This window comes from Mesitornis unicolor, unplaced genomic scaffold (genome assembly GCF_000695765.1).
Source record: "Mesitornis unicolor isolate BGI_N332 unplaced genomic scaffold, ASM69576v1 scaffold9987, whole genome shotgun sequence".
In the NCBI taxonomy this organism is placed as follows: domain Eukaryota; kingdom Metazoa; phylum Chordata; class Aves; order Mesitornithiformes; family Mesitornithidae; genus Mesitornis; species Mesitornis unicolor.
Window position 1 is genome coordinate 1 of NW_010194317.1, and position 14169 is coordinate 14169.

Below are 14169 nucleotides of genomic sequence, written 5' to 3' on the forward strand. Positions count from 1 at the left end.
ATTGTTATACTGAATTTCAAATGGAGCTCTCCTTCTGCCCCATGTACAGTTGGCCGAACAGGTTTCAATTATCACAATTAACTTGTTTTCTAACAGCTTGGAGAAATTAAGATTAATAATAGAAAAGCCAATACCTTCTTCTGAAGACTTGAGAATTTAACCACAACCACCTTAGTATGATCCCAAATGCGCATGAACCCTTGAACTAATTCCCAGACAAGGTTCAGAGGCTCATTTCCTCATCCCTTTCTAAGGAGAGCAACGGCAGAGAGAAGGGTTTTCTAAAGCATCATGCTCTATTATACCATATAAAAGAATAAAAAGAATTAGACTAACAATGCAAACAATTACTCAGGGTAGTAATACAAACATGGGGTTCACCTGGGCTTACTAACCCCTTGGTCAGTGTGACTCCAAACATGCACAAAACCATGAATCAGCTCCCATGCTAAGTTTGGGGATTTCTCTCCTCAAGTCCAAGAGCAGTAAAGAGGAGGAAAAACATAAACTTTCAGTACAGTATTTTACAATAACACAAGTAACTTAAACCTCAAGGCAACGAGTCAATATTAGATGTTCAAAACATCTTTCTCTATTTAAACATAAAGAGACAAAAGCCAAGATTAAACAACACACGCGATTATCAACACAGTTAAGATTAACATAGGTCCCACATAATTTTCCTTCTCTTAGATAAAAAAGAAACAGAGTAAAATAGGAAAAGGTCAGAATGTCAGGACAGCCCACCTAGTGTGGGTTTTGTAGCTTTCTAAGCGGGTTGGGTAGCCCAATCCCCAAACCATAGCTTCCAGTTTTTGCCCTTCGCAAAGACGCGGCAGGGTTAAGGTTTTGCTTTGCTTTTGGAAAGCAAAAGGGTGGGAAGGACTCAGGATTCCAGGGAAGGTCCTGTGGTGGCAAGTCCCACCGGGAGCTCACTGGCAACCCCTGCTCCTGCTGGAGCCACCGCCGGGTCTGCCCACCACATTTCATGTCTGGGCTGTGCAGCGCTGCTGCCCAGGATTTGATGACGGTGTGCTGTGGCTCTCAGGATTCGTTCTTCGAGGGGCTGTATGTGTGTTTTGAAAACACCAGGCATTCCCCGCACGAGGGGTCTAAGGTGGCTGGGATCCACCGGCCATCCCAAGGATCAGGGTCAGCACACAACTCAACTCCTGACTCGAGTGGGAGAGGGAGTCAGAGCATTTGATAATAACAAGGTCAATTTTTCTCGTAGCTTTCTGCTCTTTTCCCTCTTCCAGAATCCAATTCAGCTCTCAAAAACGGATTTTCAGCTTTCAGTTGTTCATTATGCACACGTAGGGTTATCTTTCGTTCTGCCTCTGAAGCAACTTTAGCAACCTCAACTTCAGTTTCTCCTGTACCAAGCGTTGCAACACCAGGGAGACGGCCACAGTCGGTATCTTTGGCATCTCGGATTTCAGTGCCTCCTCCTGCGCACCAGTTACTCCAGAAACAGTGCACAGGGGACCTTTGCCTTTATCCTCCCTACCTCTCACCTCAGTTTTAATTAAGGGTCAGCTACTAGGCTCCTGAATTTTAACTGGGTGTCCTGACTCACCCTCAGGAGGAGTCTGAGTCGGTGCTTTCGCATTGATTCCTCAACGTGGCACACAGCGCTGTTTCTTTTTCCCCAGAATTTACATCCATATTTTCTACACCAATTTGGGAACGAGTTTCATCTGATTGTTCCCTTATTACCACTTCCCCCTCCAAAGTCACTGACAAAGCAGCGTGCAAAGCGACTAAGGTTCTGCAAATCCCCTTGGGCTAAATTGAGGTGAAACACCACCAAACGATTAAATAAACGTTTTATTTATAAAGTACTTGAATTGGAAAAGTATTCCAACTTGAGGCTGGAAAAATACAACACATCAGCAATGTGGGTTCTTATTGGTAACCTTTACAAGAAGAAAGAAAAGAAGAGAAAAGACAGGAAAGATAAAAGATATCGCAACGACCCCATGATGACAGTGACGGATGTGGTGATCCTCTGGTAGTGGGCACATACATGGCTCCCTGAGTCAGTGCCTTTTATACAGTCCAGTCCCTTGAGGACTTAGGTAACTCCTGGCCTACTGGGCAGTAGCCTTTGTGGGGGGTGGTGGTTGTGAGCCCCTTCCCCAAATAGACTCTGTGAGTTGTCTTGCCTGGCAGCACCAAACAGCCCATTCTCCAACAGGCAAAGCCTTCTGCTTCCCTGCACTTAACACTTAACTGAACCCATCTACCACCTATCACCTAGTCCCTGCTGACAAATGCCAGTCTTTGAAGTCAGACCCTTGAAGTACAGGTTTATGCCCCTAACCTGGGTTATCAGGGTAGCTAATAATCTCCTTAAATGCATATTCAGCACGTGGGACATCTGTTTTGCCTATGGCTACGTTTTCTGCTGAATGGAAGAAGGCTGGTCCCATCGGATCCCTCTTGCACTGCAAGAAATAATTGGAAAATAAACCCATAAAATTGAAGAAATGGTGAAAAGCACTGTCTGGGGTACACAAGAGGTCAGTGTGAAGGTTGGGTATGGCATGCTGAGCTCTGGAGCTTTTATTCCCAGGAGGGCAATCATCCTGTCTGTTCACATCATGCTCTGTTAGATCCACTTCTTTGCTTGATCAAGTTTATTTTTCTTCCACAGAAACCTGCTTCAAACAGACTCGGAAGTCACCCAGTTTTCCAAGTATCCTCAAAGTTGGGCTCTTGCTACCAAAGACTCTCCTGGGAGCTTGTACACACAGCATCAGATGGGAGAAGCTGGGAGTGCTTAGCATCTGTGATGTCCATGCACATGAACAGAGCTATCATATTTAGTTTTCCATTTAGATACTTTTTTTCTTTAAAAGCAAAACAATCCATCTGGTATTGATGTTTGTTTCTCTCCTATTCTGGAAAACCCACTCTCTGGACCAGGCGGCATTTTGAGCATGGTGCCAGGGACCTGGAAAGGCTGGATGTGCCCACCCTAAACACACACACATGAACATTCCACTGGGAAAATCACTGGAAAGATATGGGTTATTACTGGGCCTGGCTGTATGTTTGTGCCAAAGCTGTACTTCCACTGTTTTAGAATAACAGCGAATAATAAAAGATTCAAACAATTTCTGCTGGAATTAAAAAAAAAAACAAACCCAAAACCAACAAAACAAAACAGGTTTTTGGAAAAGTGCAAATAGGCTGAAAGAGTCTCAAGGAAGAGTGGGGCACATTTGGCCAGTGCTGCTCTGAAAGAAGTCAACTGTCCAAAAGCTGCAGCAGTCTGTGAATTTAGGAGGTCTTTACGAAAACCGGCACCTCTGCAAGGCTGGCGGAGTAATTCCTGAGGATGGTGCCTCCGTCAAACACGCGGGCAGTATTGGTATCCATCCATAGGTGCCCTTCTCCAGGCAGGTAAATATCTCTCCACATTTGCCCTTTTTCTGTTATTGGGGCAACCAGAACCTGCAGTGAGAGGAAAAAAAAAAAAGACATTTAGCACATGGAGGATTAGCCAGGACATACGGCTAGCTGAGCCAAGCAAACCACAAGCCTCACTTGCTGTGGCCTTACACGTTTGATGGGCTTAAGTCTGATGGGGTCATTCACAATATTCATATGGGCTGAATAAATCCTCACTAGAGCTGCTGGTGGGGTAAAATATAGGGAGTCAACTATAAAATAAAGATAGTAAATCCCATAGGCAATCTATGGATGGGCAAGCTCAACTGAGAGCATGACTTTGGGCCCCAGGGTCTGTGCTCTCTGATGCTCCCCATCTGTTCTGGGTTGCATTTGAGGAGGATGGAAAACCCCCAAAATGTGGCTAGAGGAGCTCCTGGAGAGGCTCAGGGAGCTGCATGTTGGGGTTATTGCGGGCTGTAGCTCCAAGCAATTGGATTAAGAGCTTCCTACCTCATCTCCAATGAGAAATTCATCCTCAATGGTAAAAGCAGTTGGATCCGTGGGGCTGAGCCACCATGCTGGCCGGAAGATAGGGTAGCCCAAATGAAGCCATTCCTCGCTGTATTTTAGGATGAGTGGCACCACAAAGTCCCGGTGCCTCTGTATGCATTGCCGGGTAAGATTCAGGACCTGCAGGGTAGGGGAAGAAAAAGGAACCCATGACAAGTCCTTCATTCAATGAACAACAGGGCAAGCAGAAAAAAATAGGAAAAAAAAATACATTCCCCTGGAAGGAGAGATTACCAAATTGCAACGTCCTGATCAAGTTATGGCAGCTAATGAGGTGCAAACAGGGTGGACACAGTAGATTTATTCCCATTTAGATGCAAAAGCTGAGGACAGCAGCTGACAGATGGTATCTGCCGGGGTGTTGATGTCTTTGACCGAAGCAATGAACTCTTTTGTCGCTGACAAAGAGATTTAATGACATTTCCACCCTGTGCTCCCGACTTAAAGAATTGCTCTCCCTTTTTGTTGCCCTAAAGGTGACATCCCTGGGAAAATGACTCCAGCTGTTCAAAAAGACCTTGAATGTGAATCTGCAGGCTTCACTCTACTGTAGGTATTAACTACTTGACCAAACTAGAATTAACCAACTCCAGCAGCAAAAAGGAAGGAAAGAGGCACATTTCGATGGCTGTCATTTGTACAGGCATTGTGGATACCGACCCTGTGGTTGCACAAAGTATAAAGTCACAAAACCTCATGAATTTTGCAGCAAAAATTCTGCTGAGAGTGTATGGTGACCTGGCTGCTGGGGCAGGGAGCAGGATTTTGCAGGGAGCAAGAACAGGACAAGTATTTTTAGCCTCAGCTTTCCCCAGTAAGGACCTTGATGGCCTTTGGGGGTGTTTGTCACATGAGGGACACTGTCTACCCCTCTGCGGGACATGGGGGTACGTACCCAGGCATCACAGCAGAGCCAGGGCGGCGTGCTGAAGGCCATCACGGGGAGGAACGTCACGATCTGCAGCCACCGCACGTACAGCTCCAAGTCCCTCGGGGCATCACTGTCCAGGCTCCCTCCTGCCGGGGACAAGGAGATGAGTAAAGCTGTTTTGGGGCACCTCATTGCAGGATGAGCCCCAAAGGACCTGCTTTCCCTGTGGGCAGGGCATGGTGTCCCATTGTAAAAGGAGCTGAATTCTCCCCATCCATGTGTGTCTGTCTTGAGCACCATCAGCAAATGTCAGTCCAACATCCACCTCTGGCCATTTTAGGACCAGACACGCTGGGTGGTGATGTCTCAGGAGCTTCTCAATTTTAGCAGAACAAGGCTAAAAGGGATTTCTCTACTGCAAAAGGAAGTGTTGGGAAAATGCCGAGCTTCCCTGCTGCTTTGATGTGCAAAGATGAAGCATCACAGGAAAATACCGCTATAATTTGGATCTCTTCAAACTTGTAGACAAAAGCAGTGCAGAAGCAGAGTATTGGTAACTAATTAATTAGAAACATGCAGCTGAAGGGGGTTCCAGTTCCGCTCTGAAACATCATAGATGGGCTTGGAAGGACAGGACGAGATGGGACAGGGAAGTGAAGGCCTTGGGGCTGGAGTGTCGCTGGGAGCCATCGCTCCAAATCTGGCCCATTTTCCCCTAGAAATGGCACAAAACCCCTCAATGCTGAGGCTTCACCCAAAGGCCCATCTCCTCCAGAGGCTTTTCCCATCCTGAGAAGCCCCTGTGCATGGTTGCAGCTCCCAAGCTGTGGTGACATGACCCGAGGGACCACTGGCCCAGACAGTAATTGCCACATGCCACGGCCCACTCCATGCAGGGTTATGCTCTCGTCCATCTTGGCTGAAATAAGCCAACGGGTTCAGCATCCCTTTGAGGAGAGAACTGGCACGCTGTGATTGCCTGAGCCTTGTTTACTAAAGAAAACCGGCTAAAAATAGAGGCCAAATTAAAAAATAATTGCTCAACAACCCCCTTTTTAAGGGTTGTCTTTGGAGCTCCGTGCTCTGGGTTTGAAACATCATGTGAAGCCTCTGCGTGTTTGGGGCATGTTTTAAACAGAAATAACCTAGTCACCTCCAAGGAGAGGGGAAAACCGAGCTGCTTGGTCCCCATTAAAGGATTGTTTCTCGACTTTTGTGATGTCTTTATTTAAGGATTTCTCAAGCCATTGTGCTTCGCAACAGAAATGCAAACTTGGAGCAGGACTGCTGGTGTTTCAGGCACATCTATTTTCCAGCCAGGAGCCTGGGCATGCTGTTTCCCAGCCGTAGGCTCCCTGTTTGCTTTTGCTGGGTGGGTTTTAGCTCAAGCAAATCTGCAAGAGACAACAGGCTACCCTCTGCCTGCGGTCACAAAACTCTGCGAAGGGCATCCCCAGGGACCTGGCTGCTTCTGGGGCTGCCTGTTAAAATTTATACCATGTGTTTTTTGTTTTCCATTCCTCAGTCAATTCCCTAGTAACATTCAACCCAATCAAGTCAGCATGGCAGAAAATTGGGTACCAGAAACAAAGTGCTTCAAACCTTCATATAGTGCACCTAAGATGGTGCCAAACATACCTCCCCTGCTCCTCTTACCTGAACAACCACTGCAAAAAACTCTGCAGAAAAGCCAGAAGTAGGGGGGGAGGGAAAGGAGAAAATAAATTATTACCTACTGCGTCAGGGATGAAGAAGTTGTAGCCCAAGAGGCTGTAGTGCAGCACAGAGGGAATCACCCCCTTCAGCCCCTCATGGCTCCAGTCTGAGCGCAGCGGGCTCATCTGGACAAAGAGCGGTAGATGGCTGGATCTGGGGGAAACAAGCACAACCCAATGTCTTTAGATGACTCGCAGGAGCCAAAACTCTACAGTGCCTGGCTGTCTTGGCCATCACTGTAGTCAGATAGGGGTTTCTTGACATCTTTGTTGGAGGAAATCAGTGCTCCCCAATACCACTCCCAACCACTGCTCCTGCCGTGCCAAGTTCGGCAATCCTCCTCCTTTTCTCCAAATCCCCTGCTCCAAGCTTTCCTCCTCCTGCCTTGATCTCATGAGGACCACAGTTTGGCGGCCCACCTTGATGGCAGCACAGCCACGCTCTGGATTGTGGCCACATTCTTGCTATTTTTCATATGGCAACACCAACTGTGGTGGGAAAAAGCTCGGAAAAAAGCCCACACCCATGATAGCAACTGGGGGATCCCAGCAGCACCCTCAGCCCTGGGTCCACGTCGTTCCCCAAACCCAAAACACAAACCTCCTCGTGACATGGATGCATGCTCAAGGGGCAAGTCCTACACGGAGGATTTCTGCTGGCTTTCATTTGCGCTCATGTGTTTCACACTGAGTGACTGCGATTCCTGACAGTGGTTTATCTGCCAGAGGAAAACATTATTTCCCCTAATGGTCTGGGGATTGGTTGGTTGGTTGGTTGGTTGGTTTTTCTATGTCTTGGGTTTACTTGGGGAAGCAGGGGGTCATGTCATCAAGCAGCCCAGTGCTGGAGACAGTGTTTCTGGTGGTGAAAAAGGGTCAAATCTAAACCTTCATGATGGCTTGAAAAAAAATGGTCTGGAGCTTATCTAAACAAGGAAGGGGTTTTTGGTCTGAGTCTGCTTGCTCCTAGAGTTTGGTTCCTTCTCCAACCTTGCACCATTTGCTGATTCCCCAAAGGTCTCCCAGGGACACTTTTTCATCGCAGGAGGTGGTAAGGCTGATGCAGTGTTTTATGAAACACTTCTGGCATGGAAACTGCCCACCAGGAATGGTAGGATCCTGGATGGACTGAAAAATGGTTAGAAAAAGGGCTATTTCTACCACTCTGGTTTTGCAGATGGCTGAGTAAAGAGCCTGTCACCACCTCAGCACGTGAAATATAGCTTTTTCTCTGAACTATTTTGAAGTTGCCTTTTCATGCAATTTACCACCATTGCCTCATCCACAACACGAAATAAGTCATTTTGCAAACAGTCTGCATATCCCTTTGCATTTGCCAAATGTAAGAATAATGAGGAAAAAAGAAAAGGAGTAGGTTTTGGTGCCTTTAACCAAAGGGGTTTGAGGCATGTTTACAATTGCTAATTAATAAATTAACCCTGGTGCGGGCTCTGCAAGCATGAAAAGTCAGAAAACTGCTGTCGTTTGACGCCGCAAATGGGTTGCAATTACCAACAGAAGGATTTGGCCAAGAGTCCAGTGATTCACCCTTTCCCTCCTGCAGAAGAGGCAGCGACTTGAAGCTTGAATGGCCTTAAGTGACAAGGTGCATTTTTATTGCATCAGGCATTAATGCACTTAAGCATTTTTATGTGCTGAGATGTTAAAAAAAAAATAATTAAAATGTTCCAAAAGACAGAGGAAGAGGAAATACAAGAGGGACCATTCCATACGTGTTGCCTTCGACCACCTCCACGCTGCTTCCCTGGTGCCACTCGATGCCTCAGCATGCCAAGGATGTATTTAAAGCATCACTTTGACTCTCTCCCAAGCACCTCATGCTCCAACAAAGCATCTTCTCAGTACCCACCTGGCACCAGCGCTGATGATGGTGCCATTTCCCAGTGTCGCCAGTGCCGCTGCCAGCGTCCCGGTGTATCGGTCGCCCGCCAGCTCAGCAGGAGGTGGGACACCTTGCTCCAGGAAGGCATCGCCCTCTGCACCCTCAAAGACCACGTACGTGGCCCCCAGAGCCTGCCGCAGACGCCGGGCACGGGCCAGGTACCAGCTTAGTGCTGCTTCGCTGGTGACGTTCAGACGGGCACAAAGCTGCCCCTTCCACGTAGTCAGCATTGGGACCTGCGGCAGAGGACAGAGATTTTGGTCAGACTTATAAAATATCCTGCTAATGATAGATAGACAAGGCTGGAGGATGCCTGTCTTGCCCTCCCGCACTTGGCAGCATTGCGGTGCAATGCCTAAAGGTGCAAAACTCCTCGCATCTTCCGCCCCCAGAAAATTCTGCGAGAAAATTCTTGGCCTGTATTAAAAACAGTGTGACCAGCAGGGCCAGGGAGGTGATCATCCCCCTGTACTCGGCACTGGTGAGGCCGCACCTCGAGTGCTGTGTTCAGTTCTGGGCCCCTCACTAGAAGAAGGATGTGGAGATTCTGGAGCGTGTTCAGAGAAGAGCCACAAGGATGGGGAGGGCTCTGGAGAACAAGCCTGATGAGGAGCGGCTGAGGGAACTGGGCTTGTTTAGCCTGGAGAAGAGAAGGCTGAGGGGAGACCTCATCACCACCTCCAACTGCCTCAAGGGAGCTTGGAGAGAGGTGGGTGCTGGTCTCTTCTCCCAGGTGATGGGGGATAGAACAAGGGGAAACGGCACCAAGCTGTGCCAAGGGAGGTTCAGGTTAGAGATAAGGAGGAAGTTCTTTCCTGAGAGGGTCGTCAGAAGCTGGCACAGGCTGCCCAGGGAGGTGGTGGAGTCCCCATCCCTGGATGTGTTTAAAGAGCGGGTAGACGAGGTACTTAAGGATATGGTTTAGGGGGTAGACAGGAACGGTTGGACATGATGATCTCAGAGGGCTTTTCCAACCAAGCGATTCTCTGTGTGATTCTGTGTGTAATAGCAAAGTGGCATATCATCAAAATGACTGCAAAAAAAGGAATTGGGGGTATTTCCTGAATGCTGGCAACTTTTAAAAATACCTTTTGGGAGTTGAAATTTGAAAGCTGTTTCCTTACGAAAGAGGAGAAATGCTGCTCCCTGAGCACCACTTTGCCCCCAGCACAGGAGGAGCAGGTTGTTGCCCTCTGTGGGTATTTTTTCAGCTTTAACTTTGGTTTTAGGTCAAGCAGCAGGTTTGGGGATTGGAGGAAGGTCCCGTACCGAGCAGCCCCCAAAGCGGGGTGGCAGGCTCAGCCAGTAGCTCGCTGCCTCGGCATCCCGCAGTGAGCGCAGGAAAAGCGGGGAGGCGATGCTGGTGTAGGGGGACAGGGCGATGGAGAGGCGCAGCGGTGCTATCAAGGAGGGGTCCCAGTTGTGGGGCGACTCACGCCTCTTCCTCCACTCCCAGGGTATGTTGTCCTGTGGGGATGGAAAGGCAGAAAAAGGTTCTGTAGAAGCATTAAAACCCATTTTTTCCCCACCCATTTTGGGGATGAAACCCCAAACCGAGCATCTCTTCTCAGGGAGGGGAAGCTCTGGCGCACCAACATGGACCCCACCCCACAAAATGGGTGCGTTTGCATTTTACATGTAGGGATTTCATGGTGCCAATGGCAGCTCTCCATTCGCCTTCCAAGCCCGAAGGCCAGCAGGACGGGACATACTGTGGCAGCGAGGGCGGCGGTGCAGTGCTCCCCCAGGGCCAGGACACCCTCCTGAAGATGATGCCGCTTCAACCTCTTGCTCAGCGCCCTCAAACCTCGCTTTATTTTGGCTGCCGAACCCGCTGGGCCGATGTACCGCCAGATCGGCAACCTGCATGGGGGAAAGAGATGAGGGGTGGGTTCAAACCTTGTGTCGACACGAGATGCTCCAGGCAGTGACCATGCCAAGAGCGTGGCAATGGCAAAGCAAAGGGCAGCGAACCCCAGAGTGGTTGGGAAAAAGCAGCGAATGGAAATATTTTCCCTGCTGGGGGGTTAGGGCTTGGAAAGCAGCCCCGAAGCTGGGAGGGAAGGAGCGTCTTACCCCAGGAGGGCTGTGTCTGGCATTGCCCGTGCCTGCCCGCCAAGCTGGCTGCCCACGTGCCGGTGGGCGGCCATGACATCGGGGCTGACACAGAGGAGGTAGCGCAGGGGCACGGCGGCTCTACCCGCTGGCGTCTCCAGGCAGAAATGGCTGTTGCTCTCCAGCGAGAGGAAGAGGGGGACATCAGGTGCCACTGTCACCGTCACGCCTTTGGGGAGAGAAGAGGAATACTATGTCTTAGCAAGCGCCTGGCTCCTTTTGGTTCTTGCACTGGTGGCCACAGGCACAGGGACATGAGGAGCAGAGTCCAACTGGTACTGGGACCTCCCAGATTGATCCCAGCTGCAGATTCAGCCACACAAGCAAATCCTCACTCCCTACTTCCACTAATCCCTTTTAACCTCCAAGATGCCTTTCAGGGGCTGGATTTGCTCAATTTCTTGCCTTTTTTTTCCTCTGCATTCAGCTTAGGCAGCATCTCCAGCTTCACCAGTGCAGGGCAGTTGCAGATCAGTTGATTAATTTGGGGAAATAGTCCAAATATCCACCCAAAAATGGCAACAGCACTAAACTCATGCCTGTATCCAGCATCCCACAGCAGTGCCAGAGACCTGTGAGCTCAGGGTGAAGCCACTCGAGAGGAGCTGGAAGATGTGGCAATGGACACAGATCTCTGCTTAAAAAAAAAAAAAAGAAAAAAGCCACACCAAGACTGGGGGATTTCCCTGGGGTGACTTAGGCCAACCCCATTGCTGTCATGTACACCGTTGTTCTATCACCCGATGACTCCTCCTCACCCAGGGAGGGGAATCGGGCAAAGGAAATAAGACCCATGAGTTGAAATAAAACCAGATTTAATAAAATCATAATAACAATAATAATAAACCCCAATATTAATAACAGTATTAATATAAAGTACACAGAGTTACACTCAGACAACATGATGGTCACAAACAGCAGAGGAGTAGGCCTCAGAAGTAGAAGGATGGGTGATATCCTCCTGGAGTGAAAGCCATTGAGGAAGGAGGGCTGTCTCCAGTTTATAGTGAGCATGACAGTTATGGTATGGAATAAATCTAATAACCTACCCTGCTCTTAAACTAGTTGCTTTACAGATGAGCAGAGGGATGGAGAAACACAAAGATTAAAGCAAGGGGAGATTGGCCAGGGAAGGATGTGATTACCTGTTGAGCCTAAAAAGTATCTCTCCAGAACAGGCCCGTAGCCAGTGGGGTTTTTGCCTAAGTCACCGCTGACGAAGGGCTGTGTGCGGCTCTCGGCGCTGTTGAGCGGCCAGCGCTGGGCGCGGATGCTCGCCCCTCCATACCAGGAGACATTGGCCATGGAGAAGCAATCCTGCAACCAAGACAGCACCATCAGATGGTGAGGCATGCCTCGGGGTGAGGGTGCATATGCAAATAGGTGCATTGGGAGAGGCAGAACCCTCTGTTTGTTATCCCAGCATTGTCAGAGCAGTCACGGGACACATCTTTTCCCAACTCCATGAGATTTAGGTGTTTTATGCAAAAAGCAGCGGGTGCTCCCTCTATGCTTCCCACATCTGGCCGGCTAGAAGATATTTGGGCTTAAGTTTTTTCCTCCCCAAGAATGAGAGCAGGGCTTCAGAGTACAATAAAAACACTGACATTCTGTCTAACTGCTTGATTTCTCAGCCTGCACTTCAATAAAATGATCAAATGGTGTGAGAGTAGAAAAGGGGGAAAAAACACTAGCAAGAGTCAATAGTGCAAGTGATGCACTTTGTTCACCTTGAAGAAAAAAAAAAGACTTAACTTGCTAATTAAAGCCAAAGACAACAATTTTTCATCCTTTTCCCCTTATGTGTCTACGCTCAACATGCAGCCAGGTAGAGGAATAGAAAAATCCCACCACAGGGATAAAAATTCTACTACCTGAAAAATTATGGTTTCCTTTAAAATAAAAAAACCAAGAACAAAACACCACAAGAAATCTTCCCCAAAGCCTGCCAGTTATAGATAGATAAACTTAAATGAAGAAGCTTAGTGATCCAAAGGTAACACCCAAGCGTGACACCCCATGCCCTGGAGAGCCCCCCTGGTTACACTTCTGCAGCCAACCACAATTATCAGAAATTAATGGGGTTTTTGAGTTGCTGGTGAAAAAAAATGCTGAAAACTGTTGAAGCAAAGATGCATTGCTGCAGGACAAGTGGAGTGGGAGAATTGAAGGCAACAGCCTTAAAATGCAGTGACAGGGCAGCGAAGCCAAGAGTCAGCTCCAAAAGTTGCTGCTCCCGGGGGCCATCCCCATCCTTCATCAGCCTCCTTTCAGAAACCATCACTTTGTGCTTCAAAAACACTGAAACTTTCCCTTCTCTGCCAAAGTGAAGGATCAGCAGGACTTAAGCCTGCCGCGTGACTTCACACATGGGGACGGGCTTCCCCGAAAGCCCAGGGATTTGGGGCCGCTGGGACGGGCAGAGAGGGACCCCGCAACCTCCCACCGCAACTCAGCACTTTTATTCGCCCCGGTCCCGGTCCCAAGGCTGAGGTGATGCTCTGGGAGCCCAGAGCTTGTTTCTGCCACGGGGGCAGAGAAAGGTTAAGTCTCACTGAGGGGTGGGGAGAGGAGATATAAATTATTAAAGTGGAAACCCTGGAGGCTCAGAAAAGCTGTACCAGGTATCAGCTGAACCAGCTACACCAGCTGGGAAAGAGGGGGAAAGAAGCCTGTTCTTAACTCTTAGATTTTTCTGGATCATATTTTCCAATAATTTGGTTTTAGATATAAAGAAAACAAAGTGGGAAAAAAATCTATTCTGTCTTGCTTGTCCTCTCAACCACTCCAAACTGATGCCAGCAAAGGAAAACCAGCCCCCTGCACAGCGGTTGTGTTCAGACAACATCTTCCACCAGCCCAAAAAGACATCAACAGGCAATTTAGAGCTAAAGGGGAAAAATTCCCTGTCCTCACAGAATCCCGCTCCAATCCCTCACCTGCCCAAAGGGCTCCCCACAACTGGACATTACGGTCTGGCAGGGTTTTTCCTTCCCCTCTCTAAGGCTTATTTGCAGAGTCTGCTTTTATTTAACCCAGGGAGAAAACTGGGAAGGATACAAAAAGAAAAAAAAAGCCCCCATAAATTTTTGCAGCGGTGAAAGCATGGACATGGTCTGATCCCATCCTGAGGGAGCTGCCGCATTGTGTCTGTGGTTGGAAGGGACCTTGCTGAGCTCCTCGTGTTTCTAGCCAGCATTGTGATCTTCAGCAGTTATTTATCCAGTCTCTATATAAACACGCTTCTCGCGTTCTGGGGTTACCATTATGGCACCGGGAGGAAGCCACTGTGGCCCCTCAGCATTTTGGGGGCTCAGCATCAGGGCACAGGGCTTTTCCCACCCTGGACCCTCTAGCTACCAGGGACTTTGGAAAATGGGGTACCCCTGATCATGATGGGACCACATAACCATGCCAGATCCTCCCTGCTTTGGCTTATTTTACCCCAAATATCCCGGTTCAGAGAATGGCACAAGGGGGTCCCCATTACCTTCAGCATCACATCGGGGCGCAGCGGGGTCCAGCAGACGCTGTAGCACTCAGTGGCGGGGGCTGGCGGGGGCTCAAGGGAGAGCCGCAGCTCAGCATCCTCC

The 14169-nt window shown here is 48.8% G+C and overlaps 1 protein-coding gene across 1 annotated transcript; it reads right to left on the bottom strand.

Annotated features, from left to right (window-relative positions):
- Positions 1–3288: 3288 nt before the first annotated feature.
- On the bottom strand, positions 3289–14162 carry LOC104533489 (SITS-binding protein-like; the record flags this gene model as incomplete). The annotated part of the gene is made up of 10 exons (XM_010187749.1): positions 3289–3462; positions 3913–4092; positions 4868–4989; positions 6576–6712; positions 8429–8697; positions 9731–9928; positions 10174–10324; positions 10538–10745; positions 11722–11893; positions 14067–14162. Coding segments are annotated over 10 exons (1707 nt in total), but the record flags the coding sequence as incomplete, so codon positions are not given.
- Between the last annotated feature and the right edge of the window lie 7 nt (positions 14163–14169).